The sequence below is a fragment of the Lissotriton vulgaris genome, chromosome 12 (genome assembly GCF_964263255.1).
Source record: "Lissotriton vulgaris chromosome 12, aLisVul1.2, whole genome shotgun sequence".
In the NCBI taxonomy this organism is placed as follows: Eukaryota; Metazoa; Chordata; class Amphibia; order Caudata; family Salamandridae; genus Lissotriton; species Lissotriton vulgaris.
In genome coordinates, this window is record NC_141700.1 from 10,352,383 (window position 1) to 10,369,950 (window position 17,568).

The 17,568-nt window shown below is 53.2% G+C and overlaps 1 protein-coding gene across 1 annotated transcript in view; it reads right to left on the minus strand.

The window, feature by feature from the left end:
• Positions 1–17,568, minus strand: part of KISS1R (KISS1 receptor) — a 241,624-nt gene that overhangs the window by 145,395 nt on the left and 78,661 nt on the right. The window contains exon 2 of the mRNA XM_086946308.1: positions 15,887–16,011. Within this exon, the coding sequence (XP_086802434.1) occupies positions 15,887–16,011 (125 nt within the window). The remainder of the gene's footprint in view (positions 1–15,886; positions 16,012–17,568) is intronic.

Consider the following 17,568-nt stretch of genomic DNA (forward strand, 5'->3'; position numbering starts at 1 on the left):
AGCATCCCCCGGGCTACACGCAGGAGAGGCAGACTGAAGGTGAGCTCCTGGGAGTGGACCACTCACCCCGGCATCCCTCTGGGCTACACGCAGGTCCCCTCGGAGAGGCAGACTGGAGGCAACTCTCTGGAAGTGGAGCACTCACCTGAAGCATCCCCCGGGCTACACGCAGGAGAGGCAGACTGAAGGTGAGCTCCTGGGAGTGGACCACTCACCCCGGCATCCCTCTGGGCTACACGCAGGTCCCCTTGGAGAGGCAGACTGGAGGCAACTCTCTGGAAGTGGAGCACTCACCTGAAGCATCCCCCGGGCTACACGCAGGAGAGGCAGACTGAAGGTGAGCTCCTGGGAGTGGACCACTCACCCCGGCATCCCTCTGGGCTACACGCAGGTCCCCTTGGAGAGGCAGACTGGAGGCAACTCTCTGGAAGTGGAGCACTCACCTGAAGCATCCCCCGGGCTACACGCAGGAGAGGCAGACTGAAGGTGAGCTCCTGGGAGTGGACCACTCACCCCGGCATCCCTCTGGGCTACACGCAGGTCCCCTTGGAGAGGCGGACTGGAGGCAACTCTCTGGAAGTGGAGCACTCACCTGAAGCATCCCCCGGGCTACACGCAGGAGAGGCAGACTGAAGGTGAGCTCCTGGGAGTGGACCACTCACCCCGGCATCCCTCTGGGCTACACGCAGGTCCCCTTGGAGAGGCGGACTGCAGGCAACTCTCTGGAAGTGGAGCACTCACCTGAAGCATCCCCCGGGCTACACGCAGGAGAGGCAGACTGAAGGTGAGCTCCTGGGAGTGGACCACTCACCCCGGCATCCCTCTGGGCTACACGCAGGTCCCCTTGGAGAGGCGGACTGCAGGCAACTCTCTGGAAGTGGAGCACTCACCTGAAGCATCCCCCGGGCTACACGCAGGAGAGGCAGACTGAAGGTGAGCTCCTGGGAGTGGACCACTCACCCCGGCATCCCTCTGGGCTACACGCAGGTCCCCTTGGAGAGGCGGACTGGAGGCAACTCTCTGGAAGTGGAGCACTCACCTGAAGCATCCCCCGGGCTACACGCAGGAGAGGCAGACTGAAGGTGAGCTCCTGGGAGTGGACCACTCACCCCGGCATCCCTCTGGGCTACACGCAGGTCCCCTTGGAGAGGCGGACTGCAGGCAACTCTCTGGAAGTGGAGCACTCACCTGAAGCATCCCCCGGGCTACACGCAGGAGAGGCAGACTGAAGGTGAGCTCCTGGGAGTGGACCACTCACCCCGGCATCCCTCTGGGCTACACGCAGGTCCCCTTGGAGAGGCGGACTGCAGGCAACTCTCTGGAAGTGGAGCACTCACCTGAAGCATCCCCCGGGCTACACGCAGGAGAGGCAGACTGAAGGTGAGCTCCTGGGAGTGGACCACTCACCCCGGCATCCCTCTGGGCTACACGCAGGTCCCCTTGGAGAGGCAGACTGGAGGCAACTCTCTGGAAGTGGAGCACTCACCTGAAGCATCCCCCGGGCTACACGCAGGAGAGGCAGACTGAAGGTGAGCTCCTGGGAGTGGACCACTCACCCCGGCATCCCTCTGGGCTACACGCAGGTCCCCTTGGAGAGGCGGACTGGAGGCAACTCTCTGGAAGTGGAGCACTCACCTGAAGCATCCCCCGGGCTACACGCAGGAGAGGCAGACTGAAGGTGAGCTCCTGGGAGTGGACCACTCACCCCGGCATCCCTCAGGGCTACACGCAGGTCCCCTCGGAGAGGCGGACTGCAAGCAACTCTCTGGAAGTGGAGCACTCACCTGAAGCATCCCCCGGGCTACACGCAGGAGAGGCAGACTGAAGGTGAGCTCCTGGGAGTGGACCACTCACCCCGGCATCCCTCTGGGCTACACGCAGGTCCCCTTGGAGAGGCAGACTGGAGGCAACTCTCTGGAAGTGGAGCACTCACCTGAAGCATCCCCCGGGCTACACGCAGGAGAGGCAGACTGAAGGTGAGCTCCTGGGAGTGGACCACTCACCCCGGCATCCCTCTGGGCTACACGCAGGTCCCCTTGGAGAGGCGGACTGCAGGCAACTCTCTGGAAGTGGAGCACTCACCTGAAGCATCCCCCGGGCTACACGCAGGAGAGGCAGACTGAAGGTGAGCTCCTGGGAGTGGACCACTCACCCCGGCATCCCTCTGGGCTACACGCAGGTCCCCTTGGAGAGGCGGACTGCAGGCAACTCTCTGGAAGTGGAGCACTCACCTGAAGCATCCCCCGGGCTACACGCAGGAGAGGCAGACTGAAGGTGAGCTCCTGGGAGTGGACCACTCACCCCGGCATCCCTCTGGGCTACACGCATGTCCCCTCGGAGAGGCAGACTGGAGGCAACTCTCTGGAAGTGGAGCACTCACCTGAAGCATCCCCCGGGCTACACGCAGGAGAGGCAGACTGAAGGTGAGCTCCTGGGAGTGGACCACTCACCCCGGCATCCCTCTGGGCTACACGCAGGTCCCCTCGGAGAGGCAGACTGGAGGCAACTCTCTGGAAGTGGAGCACTCACCTGAAGCATCCCCCGGGCTACACGCAGGAGAGGCAGACTGAAGGTGAGCTCCTGGGAGTGGACCACTCACCCCGGCATCCCTCTGGGTTACACGCAGGTCCCCTTGGAGAGGCGGACTGGAGGCAACTCTCTGGAAGTGGAGCACTCACCTGAAGCATCCCCCGGGCTACACGCAGGAGAGGCAGACTGAAGGTGAGCTCCTGGGAGTGGACCACTCACCCCGGCATCCCTCAGGGCTACACGCAGGTCCCCTCGGAGAGGCGGACTGCAAGCAACTCTCTGGAAGTGGAGCACTCCCCTGAAGCATCCCCCGGGCTACACGCAGGAGAGGCAGACTGAAGGTGAGCTCCTGGGAGTGGACCACTCACCCCGGCATCCCTCTGGGCTACACGCAGGTCCCCTTGGAGAGGCAGACTGGAGGCAACTCTCTGGAAGTGGAGCACTCACCTGAAGCATCCCCCGGGCTACACGCAGGAGAGGCAGACTGAAGGTGAGCTCCTGGGAGTGGACCACTCACCCCGGCATCCCTCTGGGCTACACGCAGGTCCCCTCGGAGAGGCAGACTGGAGGCAACTCTCTGGAAGTGGAGCACTCACCTGAAGCATCCCCCGGGCTACACGCAGGAGAGGCAGACTGAAGGTGAGCTCCTGGGAGTGGACCACTCACCCCGGCATCCCTCTGGGCTACACGCAGGTCCCCTCGGAGAGGCAGACTGGAGGCAACTCTCTGGAAGTGGAGCACTCACCTGAAGCATCCCCCGGGCTACACGCAGGAGAGGCAGACTGAAGGTGAGCTCCTAGGAGTGGACCACTCACCCCGGCATCCCTCTGGGCTACACGCAGGTCCCCTCGGAGAGGCAGACTGGAGGCAACTCTCTGGAAGTGGAGCACTCACCTGAAGCATCCCCCGGGCTACACGCAGGAGAGGCAGACTGAAGGTGAGCTCCTGGGAGTGGACCACTCACCCCGGCATCCCTCTGGGCTACACGCAGGTCCCCTTGGAGAGGCGGACTGCAGGCAACTCTCTGGAAGTGGAGCACTCACCTGAAGCATCCCCCGGGCTACACGCAGGAGAAGCAGACTGAAGGTGAGCTCCTGGGAGTGGACCACTCACCCCGGCATCCCTCTGGGCTACACGCAGGTCCCCTTGGAGAGGCGGACTGGAGGCGACCCCCTGTAAGTGAACCACTTAGCCCCAGCATCCCTAATGGCTACACGCAGGTCCCTAAGAGAGACAGACTGAAGGTGACCCTGTAGGAGTGGACTACTAACCCCCAGCATCCCTCAGGACTACACGCAGGTCACCTCGGAGAGGTAGCCTGAAGGCGACCCTCTCGAAGTTAGTGGACCACTCACCCCCAGCATCTTCGTAACTTCACGCAGGTCCCCTTGGAGAGGCGGACTGAAGGCGACCCCCTGGAAGTGGACCACTCACCCACAGCATACCTCGAGGCCACAGGCTGACTAGAGGCGACTCCGTGGAACTGGACCACTCACCCAAAGCATCACTCGGGACTACACGCAGGTCCCTTCGGAGAGGTAAACTGGAGGCGAGCCCCTGGAAGTGGAGCACTCACCTGAAGCATCCCCTGGGCTACACGCAGGTCCCCTCTAGGAGGTGGAGGGAGGTGACCCCCTAGAAGTCGACCACTCACCCTCGCAGCATGCCTCGTAGCTACACGCAAGTCCCCTTGGAGAGGCGGACTGGAGGTGATCCCCTGGAAGTTAGTAGATCACTCATCCGCAGCATCCCTTGTGGGTACACGTAGGTCCCATAGGATAGGCAGACATCAGGTGACCCTCTGGAAGTGGACCACTCACCCTCAGCATCCCTTGCAGCGACACTCAGGACCCCCCAGAGAGGTGGACTGGAGGCGACCCCTTGGAAGTGAACCATTCACCCACAGCACCTTTTGTGGCAACACTCAGATGCCCTCAGAGTGGTGCACTGGGGGCAAACCCCTGGAAGTGGACCATTCACCCACAGCACCCACAGCACCTCTTGTGGCGACACTCGGGTCCCCATCGGAGAGGTGGACTGGGGGAAACCCCTGGAAGTTAGGGAACCACTCACCCGCAGCATCCCCTGTGGCTACATGCAAGTCCCATCAGGGAGGAGGGCTGGAGACGGCTCATTGGAAGTTAGTGGACCACTCACCGGCAGCAACCCTTGTGGCTACCCACAGGTCCCCCCGGAGAGGTGGACTACAGGGGACCCCTGGAAGTGGACCACACACGTGCAGCATCCCTTGTGGCTACACACAGGTCCCCTCGGAGAGGTGAACAGGAGGTGAGTGACCCCCTGGGAAAGGATCACTCAACTGAAGCATCCCTCATGGGCCCAGGCACGTCTCCTTGGAGAGGCCAACTGGAAGCGACGCCCTGGAAGTTAGTGGACCACTCACCCGCCGCATTCCTTGAGGCTACAGGCAGGCCCCCTAAGAGAGGCGGTCTCGAGTCAACCCCCTGGAAGTTTGTGGACCACTCACCGCAGCATCCCTCATGGCTAAAAGCAGGTCCCCTCAGAGAGGCGGCGACCCCCTGGAAGTGGACTACTAACCCAAAGCATCCCTCGTGGCGCTACGCAGGTCCCCTCAGAGAACCAATTATCATTTCGAGCTTTGCACTGAGCGAAATACAATGCACTACATCGACCAAGATGCCTAGAGGTAATGACGCTGTGACGTGATAGCAGTGTGCCCCTATCCCCTGTCACCGTTTTAAAAGGCTCCCTTGAGCCGCATGGATTGTCGAGCTTGGGAGCGCCTGCTTCCTCTGAGTGCAATTGTGCCTGTGAAAATTAAGTGGCAGCATGTCCAGCGACCTACTAACCTTTTCCCAACTGATGACGGAGGAATCTAGAAACATGTGTCTAGGGATACGCTACTAACAGCATGGCAGTAGCCAATTATCATTTCAAACTTTATACTGAGCAAAAAACCATGCACTATATCGACCAAGATACCTAGAGGTAATGACGCTGAGACATGATGGCAGCGTGTGCCTATCCCCTTTCATCCATCAGAGAGGCGGACTGGAAGCGACCCTCTTTAACTTAGTGGACTGGAGATGAGTCACTGTGGGTGACTGATCCTGCATCGCTATCCGTAGCTACACAACCATTGTTCCGCCTGACCCCTCGGGGGAGCATTGTGAGGCCAAGTGAGTAAACAGATCAATAAAGTGGATTTCAGCTCGATTCATGCTTTGTTCAGGAACACTAGAAAATGACAATGCATGTGTTGTGTTTATGGCTGTGGTTCCTCTGTTTGCTTGTAGTACATGCTCGACTTATCAGGGAAGAGCAGATAAACTGCTTTAGTCACCCTGCTTTAGGCTTGGGGAAAATGTGAACGATGCAAGCAAATGGCAATGCACAAATGTGGCAAAATGTGAAAGATGTAAGGCATCGGCGCTTCACAAATGTGTCAAACTGTGCAAGCGGCAAGGTATCGGCGCTTCACAAATGTGGCAAAATGTGCAAGCGGCAAGGCATCGGCGCTTCACAAATGTGGCAAAATGTGCAAGCGGCAAGGCATCGGCGCTTCACAAATGTGTCAAACTGTGCAAGCGGCAAGGCATCGGTGCTTCACAAATGTGGCAAAATGTGCAAGCGGCAAGGCATCGGCGCATCACAAATGTGTCAAACTGTGCAAGCGGCAAGGCATCGGCGCTTCACAAATGTGGCAAAATGTGCAAGCGGCAAGGCATCGGAGCATCAAACATGTGGCAAAATGTGCAAGCGACAAGGCATCGGTGCTTCACACATGAGGCAAAATGGGAGTGAGACAAGGCAATGCGCTTCACAAATGTGTCAAAATGCGAAAGGAGGCAAGGAAACGTACATCACAAATGTGCCAAAATGTGAAAGAGGCAAGACAATGCGCTGCACAAATCTGTCAAAATGTGAAAGACGCAAGGCATCGGCGCTTCACACATGTATCAAACTGTGCAAGCGGCAAGGCATCAGCGTTTCACAAATGTGGCAAAATGTGCAAGCAACAAGGCATCAGCGCTTCACAAATGTGGCAAAATGTGCAAACGACAAGGCATCGGCGCTTCACACATGTGGCAAAATGGGAGTGAGACAAGGCAATGCGCTTCACAAATGTGCCAAAATGTGAAAAAGGCAAGACAATGGTGCTTCACAAATGTGTCAAAATGTGGAAAGAGGCATGAAAAAGGTGTCAAAATGTGTCAAAATGTGAAAGAGGCAAGACAATGCACTTCACAAATGTGTCAAAATGTGGAAAGAAACATGGCAAAGGTGCTTCACAAATGTTTAAAAATGTTTAAAGAGACAAGGCAATGCGCTTCACAAATGTGTCAAAATGCGAAAAGAGGCAAGGAAACGTGCATCACAAATGTGCCAAAATGTGAAAGAGGCAAGACAATGCGCTGCACAAATCTGTCAAAATGTGAAAGACGCAAGGCATCGGCGCTTCACACATGTGTCAAACTGTGCAAGCAGCAAGGCATCGGCGCTTCACAAATGTGGCAAAATGTGCAAGCGGCAAGGCATTGGCGCTTCACAAATGTGGCAAAATGTGCAAGCGGCAAGGCATCGGCGCTTCACACATGTGGCAAAATGGAAGTGAGACAAGGCAATGCGCTTCACAAATGTGCCAAAATGTGAAAAAGGCAAGGAAAAGGTGTCAAAAATATGTCAAAATGTGAAAGAGGCAAGACAATGCACTTCACAAATGTGTCAAAATGTGGAAAGAAACAAGGCAAAGGTGCTTCACAAATGTGTAAAAATGTTTAAAGAGACAAGACAATGCGCTTCACAAATGTGTCAAAATGCGAAAAGAGGTAAGGAAACGTGCATCACAAATGTGCCAAAATGTGAAAGAGGCAAGACAATGCGCTGCACAAATCTGTCAAAATGTGAAAGACGCAAGGCATCGGCGCTTCACAAATGTGTCAAAATGTGAAAGAGGCAAGGCATCGGTGGTTCACGAATGTGGCAAAATGTACAAAGAGGCAAGGCAAAGGTGGTTCACAAATATGGCAAAATGTGGAAAGAGCCAAGGCAAAGGTGGTTCAGAAATGTGGCAAAATGTGAAAGAGACAAGTCAATGGTGCTTCACAAATGTGGCAAAATGTGGAAAGAGGCAAGATAATGTGCTTCACAAATGTCGCAAAATTTGGAAAGAGGCAAGACAATGCGCTTCACAAATGTCGCAAAATTTGGAAAGAGGCAAGGCAAAAGCGCTTCACAAATTTGGCAAAATGTGGAAAGAGGGAAGGCAAAAGCGCTTCACAAATTTGGCAAAATGTGGAAAGAGGCAGGGCAAATGTGGCTCACAAATGTGGCAAAATGTGAAAGATGCAGAGCAATGGTGCTTCACAAATGTGGCACAATGTGGAAAGAGGCAAGGCATTAGCGCTTCACAAATGTGGAAAATGTGAAAGAGGCAAGGCAAAGGTGGTTCACAAATGAGTCAAAATGTGAAACAGACAAGGCAATGGTGTTTCTCAAATGTGGCAAAATGTGGAAAGAGGCAAGGCATCAGCTCTTCACAAATGTGTCAAAATGTGAAAGAGGCAAGGCAATCTGCTTCGTGTCAAAATGCGAAAGAGACAAGACAAAGGTGGTTCACAAATGTGGCAAAATGTGGAAAGAGGCGAGGCAAAGGTGGTTCACAAATGTGGCAAAATGTGAAAGAGACAAGGCAAAGTTGGTTCACTAATGTGGCAAAATGTAGAAAGAGGCAAGGCAAAGGTGGTTCACGAATGTGGCAAAATGTACAAAGAGGCAAGGCAAAGGTGGTTCACAAATATGGCAAAATGTGGAAAGAGCCATGGCAATGCGCTTCACATATGGCGCAAAATGTGGAAAGAGGCAAGGCAAAGGTGGTTCATAAACGTGGCAAAATGTGAAAGAGACAAGACAAAGGTGGTTCACAAATGTGCCAAGATGTGGAAAGAGGCAAGGCAATGCCCTTCACAAATGTGGCACAATGTGGTAAGAGGCAAGGCAATGTACTTCACAAATGTGGCAAAATGTGGAAAGAGGCAAGGCAATGCGCTTCACAAATGTGGCACAATGTGGTAAGAGGCAAGGCAATGCACTTCACAAATGTGGCACAATGTGGTAAGAGGCAAGGCAATGTACTTCACAAATGTGGCAAAATGTGGAAAGAGGCAAGGCAATGCGCTTCACAAATGTGGCACAATGTGGTAAGAGGCAAGGCAACGCGCTTCACAAATGTGGAAAAAGGCATGGCAATGCACTTCAGAAATGTGACAAAATGTGGTAAGAGGCAAGGCAATGCACTTCACAAATGTGGCAAAATGTGGAAAGAGGCAAGGCAAAGGTGGTTCACCAATGTGGCAAAATGTGGAAAGAGGCAAGGCAAAGGTGGTTCACCAATGTGGCAAAATGTAGAAAGAGGCAAAGCAAAGGTGGTTCACAAATGTGGCACAATGTGAAAGCGACTAGGCAATGCACTTCACAGATGTGTCAAAATGTGTAAAGATTCAGAAAAGGGGGGTGGTGATGAACAGAGTGTCTGAATTAAGCAGACCACTCTTACCCAGTCCAAAGATCAGGGCTTGATCCATCACCGTTATTTAGCTCACTGCACCATCCCAGCTCAGAACCTGGCTATATGCAAATTAGTCTGTCCCTGGCCCAGTGCATCATGGGAACAGGCAGACCAAACTACCAAGCCAATTCTTCAACAGAAAGGAGACAAGCTTCCGGGGACCTGTTTCTGACATTTCAGCCGTCGTCGGCCCAGCTTGCTTGAATCCTGATGGTGCAGTGAGCAAGGGACTCATGTCTGAGTATACCCTGCCACACCTATAGTGGCCAAAAACGATTCAGAAAAGGGGGGTGGTGATGAACAGAGTGTCTGAATTAAGCAGACCACTCTTACCCAGTCCAAAGATCAGGGCTTGATCCATCACCGTTATTTAGCTCACTGCACCATCCCAGCTCAGAACCTGGCTATATGCAAATAAGTCTGTCCCTGGCCCAGTGCATCATGGGAACAGGGCAGACCAAACTACCAAGCCAATTCTTCACCAGAAAGGAGACAAGCTTCTGGGGACCTGTTTCTGACATTTCAGCCGTCGTCGGCCCGGCTTGCTTGAATCCTGATGGTGCAGTGAGCAAGGGACTCATGTCTGAGTATACCCTGCCACACCTATAGTGGCCAAAAACGATTCAGAAAAGGGGGGTGGTGATGAACAGAGTGTCTGAATTAAGCAGACCACTCTTACCCAGTCCAAAGATCAGGGCTTGATCCATCACCGTTATTTAGCTCACTGCACCATCCCAGCTCAGAACCTGGCTATATGCAAATTAGTCTGTCCCTGGCCCAGTGCATCATGGGAACAGGGCAAACCAAACTACCAAGCCAATTCTTCACCAGCACTGGGACAGGAACAGACTAATTTGCATATAGCCAGGTTCTGAGCTGGGATGGTGCAGTGAGCTAAAAACGGTGTTGGATCTAGCCCTGATCTCTTGACTGGGTGAGAGTATTCTGCTTAATTCAGAAACTCTGTCCATCACCACCCCTTGTTGTTAAATATTTTGTCCACCCTAAGCGTGGAAGGTTATACTCAGATGTGAGTCCCTTGCTCATTGCACCATCAGGATTCAAGCAAGCCGGGCCGACGACGGCTGAAATGCCAGAAACCGGTCCCCGGAAGCTTGTTTCCTTCCCAGTGTAAGAATTGGCTTGGTAGTTTGGTTTGCCCTGTTCCCATCACGCACTGGGACAGGAACAGACTAATTTGCATATAGCCAGGTTCTGAGCTGGGATGGTGCAGTGAGCTAAAAAACGGTATTGGATCTAGCCCTGATCTCTTGACTGGGTGAGAGTATTCTGCTTAATTCAGAAACTCTGTCCATCACCACCCCTTGTTGTTAAATATTTTGTCCACCCTAAGCGTGGAAGGTTATACTCAGATGTGAGTCCCTTGCTCATTGCACCATCAGGATTCAAGCAAGCCGGGCCGACGACGGCTGAAATGCCAGAAACCGGTCCCCGGAAGCTTGTTTCCTTCCCAGTGTAAGAATTGGCTTGGTAGTTTGGTTTGCCCTGTTCCCATCATGCACTGGGAAAGGAAAGACTAATTTGCATATAGCCAGGTTCTGAGCTGGGATGGTGCAGTGAGCTAAAAAACGGTGTTGGATCTAGCCCTGATCTCTTGACTGGGTGAGAGTATTCTGCTTAATTCAGAAACTCTGTCCATCACCACCCCTTGTTGTTAAATAAAATGTGTAAAGAGGCAAGGCAATGCGCTTCACGAATGTGTCAAAATGTGGAAAGAAGAAAGGCAATGCGCTTCACAAACGTGGCAAAATGTGGAAAGAGGCATGGCAAAGGTGGTTCATAAATGTGGCACAATGTGGAAAGAGGCAAATCAAAGGTGCTTCATAAACGTGGCAAAATGTGGAAAAAGTCAAGGCAATGCACTTCACAAATGTGGCAAAATGTGGAAAGAGGCAAGGCAATGCGCTTCACAAATTTGGCAAAATGTGGAAAGAGGCAAGGCAAAGGTGGTTCAACAATGTGGCAAAATGTAGAAAGAGGCAAGGCAATGCACTACACAAATGTGGCAAAATGTGGTAAGAGGCAAGGCAAAAGTGCTTCACACATGTGTCAACTTGTGGAAAGAGACAGGGCAATGGCCCTTCACAAATGTGTCAAAATGTGAAAGAGGCAAGACAATGGCGGTTCACAAATGTGGCAAAATTTGAAAGAGAAAAGACAATGAGCTTCACAATGTGTCAAAATGTGGAAAGCGGCAAGGCATCGGCGCTTCACAAATGTAGCAAGATGTGGAAAGAGCAATGCAATGATGGTTTCTAAAAGTGACAAAAGGTGGGAAGAGGCAAGACAATGGTGCTTCAAACACATTCGAATCAGAGAAAGTCTTGCATCCACTCTAGAAACCACTACTCCTCAGCCAGATCCCAATGGAAAAATGCATAGATGCATAGTGGGGACCACTGTTCGGAAGAAAGAAAGGCCAGAGGTTCACGGGAGCTAACTGGAAGCATGCCTGGAGGCCATCGGAGCCCAGTGGTAGCATGCCTGGAGGCCATCAGAGCCCAGTGGTAGCATGCCTGGAGCCAATCAGAGCCCAGTGGCAGCATGCCTGGAGCCAATCAGAGCCCAGTGGTAGCATGCCTGGAGGCAATCAGAGCCCAGTGGTAGCATGCCTGGAGGCCATCAGAGCCCAGTGGCAGCATGCCTGGAGCCAATTAGAGCCCAGTGGTATCATGCCTGGAGGCAATCAGAGCACAGTGGTAGCATGGCTGGAGGCAATCAGAGCCCAGTGGTAGCATGCCTGGAGGCCATCAGAGCCCAGTGGCAGCATGCCTGGAGCCAATCAGAGCCCAGTGGTAGCATGCCTGGAGCCAATCAGAGCCCAGTGGTAGCATGCCTGGAGGCAATCAGAGCCCATTGGTAGCATGCCTGGAGCCAATTAGAGCCCATTGGTAGCATGCCTGGAGGCAATCAGAGCCCAGTGGTAGCATGCCTGGAAGCCATCAGAGCCCAGTGGAAGCATGCACTGGTGGCCACAGAACCCAGCAGAAGCATGCAATTGAGGCCACCAGGGCCCAATGGAAGCATACACTGCAGGCCACATAGCCCACTGGAAGCATGCACTGGAGCCACCACAGCCCAGTAGATGCAGGCACTGGAGGCCACCAGGGACTAGTGGAAGCATGGACTGGAGACCACTGGGGCTGAATGGAAGCATGCACTGGAGCCACCACAGTCCAGTGGAAGCATGCACTGGAGGCCACCACAGTCCAGTGGAAGCATGCACTGGAGCCACCACAGTCCAGTGGAAGCATGCACTGGAGGCCACCACAGTCCAGTGGAAGCATGCACTGGAGGCCACCACAGTCCAGTGGAAGCATGCACTGGAGCCACCACAGTCCAGTGGAAGCATGCAATGGAGGCCACTGGGGGCAAACCGAAGCTGAGAGAGCCCAGCAGAAGCGTGCACTGGGGCCCCCCGGGGCTCAGTGGACGCATGCACTTGGGAGGATACATAGATTGTCATTAAAGTCCACGGAAGCATGCCTAGAAGGTCATCCAGTGAACGAGTGTACAAAGACCATCGGATTACCAGTAAAAGCAAGCACAAAAATGCAGCAGGGTTTAAAGCGAGCATGCACAGAAGACCACTATTGCACAATAGGAGCATGTACAGGAACCAGAGTCCATTGGTAGCACCCTGGAGTCCCAGCGTTGGCACAGCTACCCCAGTCTTACCCTACCTCCGGCACCTTTCCCCTAGCACCAATCCAAGAGCCTCAGACACAGCCCTGGTAACACTACAACAATCCACCACTACTCCTTCGGCTGAACACCCCACTCACAGCCCTGGCACCGGTGCGCAAGCGTCAGCCCGCTGACCTAGCACCATTTCCTCGACCCCACACCACACCCAATATTCCACCAGCTCCACACCTGGGACACAGCCCAGGCACCAGTACACAAGTCTGAGCCCCATAGACCAGTAACACTCTCTGCTCCACCCCACAAGCCCCAACAGGCTTCGCAGTCAGCGTTTCTCAAAAGGTGTCCATAAATCGTACAGAAGGCACCAAGCTTTACAGCAGAGGCTGAAAAAGACGTGGTTGCAGACTTTTGTGGGAATGGACCTAACGCTGACAGCTGACACAGATCTTTACTGCGAGCTGCTTTGATACAGGGTCACCTCGATGGCAGTACAATGAGAGAGGCCCTTACTCTGTGCCACCCAGGAGCTCCTGAGATGCAGGAATACATCTAAGGCTTACCAATGAGAGAGGCCCTTACTCAGTGCCACCCAGGAGCTCCTGAGTACAAGAATACATCTGAGGCTGACCAATGAGAGAGGCCCTTACTCAGTGCCACCCAGGAGCTCCTGAGATACAGGAATACATCTGAGGCTGACCAATGAGAGAGGCCCTTACTCAGTGCCACCCAGGAGCTCCTGAGATACAGGAATACATCTGAGGCTGACCAATGAGAGAGGCCCTTACTCAGTGCCACCCAGGAGCTCCTGAGATCAAGAATACATCTACGGCTGACCAATAAGAGAGGCCCTTACTCAGTGCCACCCAGGAGCTCCTGAGTATAAGAATACATCTAAGACTGACCAATGAGAGAGGCCCTTACTCAGTGCCACCAAGGAGCTCCTAAGAAACGAGAATACATCGAAGGCTGGCCAATAAGAGAGACCCTTACTCAGTGCCACCCAGGAGCTCCTGAGATACGAGAATACATCTAAGACTGACCAATGAGAAAGGCCCTTACTCAGTGCCACCCAGGAGCTCCTGAGATACAGGAATACATCTGAGGCTGACCAATGAGAGAGACCCTTACTCAGTGCCACCAAGGAGCTCCTGAGATACAGGAATACATCTGAGGCTGACCAATGAGAGAGGTCCTTACTCATTGCCACCAAGGAGCTCCTGAGATACAAGAATACATCTAAGACTGACCAATGAGAAAGGGCCTTACTCAGTGCCACCAAGGAGCTCCTAAGATACGAGAATACATCTAAGACTGACCAATGAGAGAGGCCCTTACTCAGTGCCACCCAGGAGCTCCTAAGATACGAGAATACATCAAAGGCTGACCAATAAGAGAGGCCCTTATTCAGTGCCACCAAGGAGCACCTAAGATACGAGAATACATCTGAGGCTGACCAATGAGAAAGGCCCTTACTCAGTGCCACCAAGGAGCTCCTGAGATACGAGAATACATCTGAGGCTGACCAATGAGAGAGGCCCTTACTCAGTGCCACCAAGGAGCTCCTGAGATACAGGAATACATCTGAGGCTGACCAATGAGAGAGGCCCTTACTCAGTGCCACCCAGGAGCTCCTGAGATACAAGAATACATCTATGGCTGACCAATAAGAGAGGCCCTTACTCAGTGCCACCCAGGAGCTCCTGAGTACAAGAATACATCTAAGACTGACCAATGAGAGAGGCCCTTACTCAGTGCCACCCAGGAGCGCCTCAGTACAAGAATACATCTAAGACTGACCAATAAGAGAGGCCCTTACTCAGTGCCACCCAGGAGCTCCTGAGTACAAGAATACATCTACGGCTGACCAATAAGAGAGGTCATTACTCAGTGCCACCAAGGAGCTCCTGAGATACAGGAATACATCTGAGGCTGACCAATGAGAGAGGTCCTTACTCAGTGCCACACAGGAGCTCCTGAGATACAGGAATACATCTGAGGGTGACCAATGAGAGAGGTCCTTACTCAGTTCCACCAAGGAGCTCCTGAGATACGAGAATACATCTGAGGCTGACCAATGAGAAAGGCCCTTACTCAGTGCCACCCAGGAGCTCCTGAGCACAAGAATACATCTACGGCTGACCAATGAGAGAGGTCATTACTCAGTGCCACCAAGGAGCTCCTGAGATACAGGAATACATCTGAGGCTGACCAATGAGAGAGGTCCTTACTCAGTGCCACACAGGAGCTCCTGAGATACAGGAATACATCTGAGGGTGACCAATGAGAGAGGTCCTTACTCAGTGCCACCAAGGAGCTCCTGAGATACAGGAATACATCTAAGGCTGACCAATGAGAGAGACCCTTACTCAGTGCCACCCAGGAGCTCCTGAGATACAAGAATACATCTAAGGCTGGCCAATGAGAAAGGGCCTTACTCAGTGCCACCCAGGAGCTCCTGAGTACAAGAATACATCTAAGACTGACCAATGAGAGAGGCCCTTACTCAGTGCCACCAAGGAGCTCCTGAGATGCGAGAATACATCTGAGGCTGACCAATGAGAGAGGCCCTTACTCAGTGCCACCAAGGAGCTCCTGAGATACAGGAATACATCTGAGGCTGACCAATGAGAGAGGTCCTTACTCAGTGCCACCAAGGAGCTCCTGAGATACAGGAATACATCTGAGGCTGACCAATGAGAGAGGTCCTTACTCATTGCCACTCAGGAACTCCTCAGATACAGGAATACATCTAAGGCTGACCAATGAGAGAGACCTTACTCAGTGCCACCCAGGAGCTCCTGAGATACAAGAATACATCTAAGGCTGACCAATGAGAAAGGGCCTTACTCAGTGCCACCCAGGAGCTCCTGAGATACAAGAATACATCTAAAGCTGACCAATGAGAAAGGGCCTTACTCGGTGCCACCCAGGAGCTAATGAGATACAAGAGTACATCTAAGGCTGACCAATGAGAGAGGCCCTTACTCATTGCCACCAAGGAGCTCCTTAGCTACAAGAATACATCTGAGGCTAACCAATAAGAGAGGCCCGTACTCAGTGCCATCCAGGAACTCCCTGGAGTTTCATATCCCACCCCTATTCCACAGGCTGAGACAGGACAAGCGCCTCGAGGCTCACCTGCTGGATGTAGTTCACAAACTTGCACATGAACTCTCCGAAGATCCAGCTGGGCAGCGGATACAGCACGGCGGTGAAGGGCACACAGCAGACCAGGAAGATGATGTCAGTGGTGGCCAGGTTAGCTGAAACAGACAGAGATGTGAGCTTAGGAGGATGGACCAAGACCATCGAGACTGAGGAGGGGGGGTTCGTGTCACAGCAACATATGTGTGCTGTTCAGGGCTTTCCGCAACCCTCAAAACATACAATGTGAGCCAACTTCATGATTCTGTCAGCTGTCAACAGCACATATTTACTCTCATTCAAAACTCAGTAGACCCCTTAAAAGCAACACAAACTGCCTCTGTCATACTTAGCCATATGGGGGTTCTGGAGAGTGCTGGCTGCCACCATACACTAACCTCAGAGCACTGGCTACCACCCCTGCACTAACATCAGAGCACTGGCTGCCACCCTGCACTAACCTCAGAGCACGCGCTGCCACCCTGCACTAACCTCAGAGCACTGGCTGCCACCCTGCACTAACCTCAGAGCACTGACTGCCACCCAAGGAACTATTCAACATCGTCAAAGAATTCACCAACCCCACCGCAGCCTCAAACGACATCACTCCCTCCCAAGACCTCTCCGATTCGTTATCCTCCTTCTTCTACAACAAAATTGCCGACATACATAACTGCTTCGAAAACAGTTCCAACGAACAATCCTCTCCACCCCCCTCAGATCCTAAACCGCCCTCTAACAACCTCAGCGCCTGGAACCCAATCACCAATGAAGACACCATCCTCCTAATGAATTCCATCCACTCTGGCTCGCCAACCGACCCGTGTCCCCACCACATCTTCAACAAAGCAGACTCCATCATCGCACCCCATCTCCGTGACGTCATCAACTGTTCCTTCAACTCTGCTACCTTCCCAGAAAGCTGGAAACATGCCGAAGTCAGCGCCCTCCTGAAGAAACCCACAGCAGACCCCTCTGAACTTAAAAACTACCGCCCCATATCCTTCCTCCCATTCCCGGCCAAAGTCATTGAGAAAGCCGTCAATAGCCAACTCGCCGCCTTCCTCGAAGCCAACAACTCCCTCGATCCCTCACAGTCTGGCTTTCGAGCCAAACACAGCACTGAAACCGCCCTCATCGCAGCAACAGACGACATCCGAACACTACTGGACAACGGAGAAACAGTGGCCCTCATTCTACTCGACCTCTCCGCCGCCTTCGACACTGTCTGTCACAGCACCCTCATACAACGCCTCAGCAACATCGGCATAAAAGGAAAAGCCTTGGACTGGATCATCTCTTTCCTAGCTGGGAGAACTCAGAGAGTCCGACTTCCCCCATTCAAATCAGAGGCCACCGAAGTCATCTGCGGTGTGCCACAAGGATCATCACTCAGTCCCACCCTCTTCAACATTTACATGAGTCCTCTCGCTTCCATCACGCGTCAACACAACCTTAACATCATCTCCTACGCTGACGACACCCAGCTGATCCTTTCCCTCACCAAAGACCCCAACACCGCCAAAACCAATCTTCACGAAGGCATGAAAGAAGTAGCCGTATGGATGAAAAACAGCCGCCTAAAACTTAACTCAGACAAAACGGAAGTGCTCATACTAGGATCATCCCCCTCTGCCTGGGACGACTCATGGTGGCCTTCGGATCTGGGCTCAGCA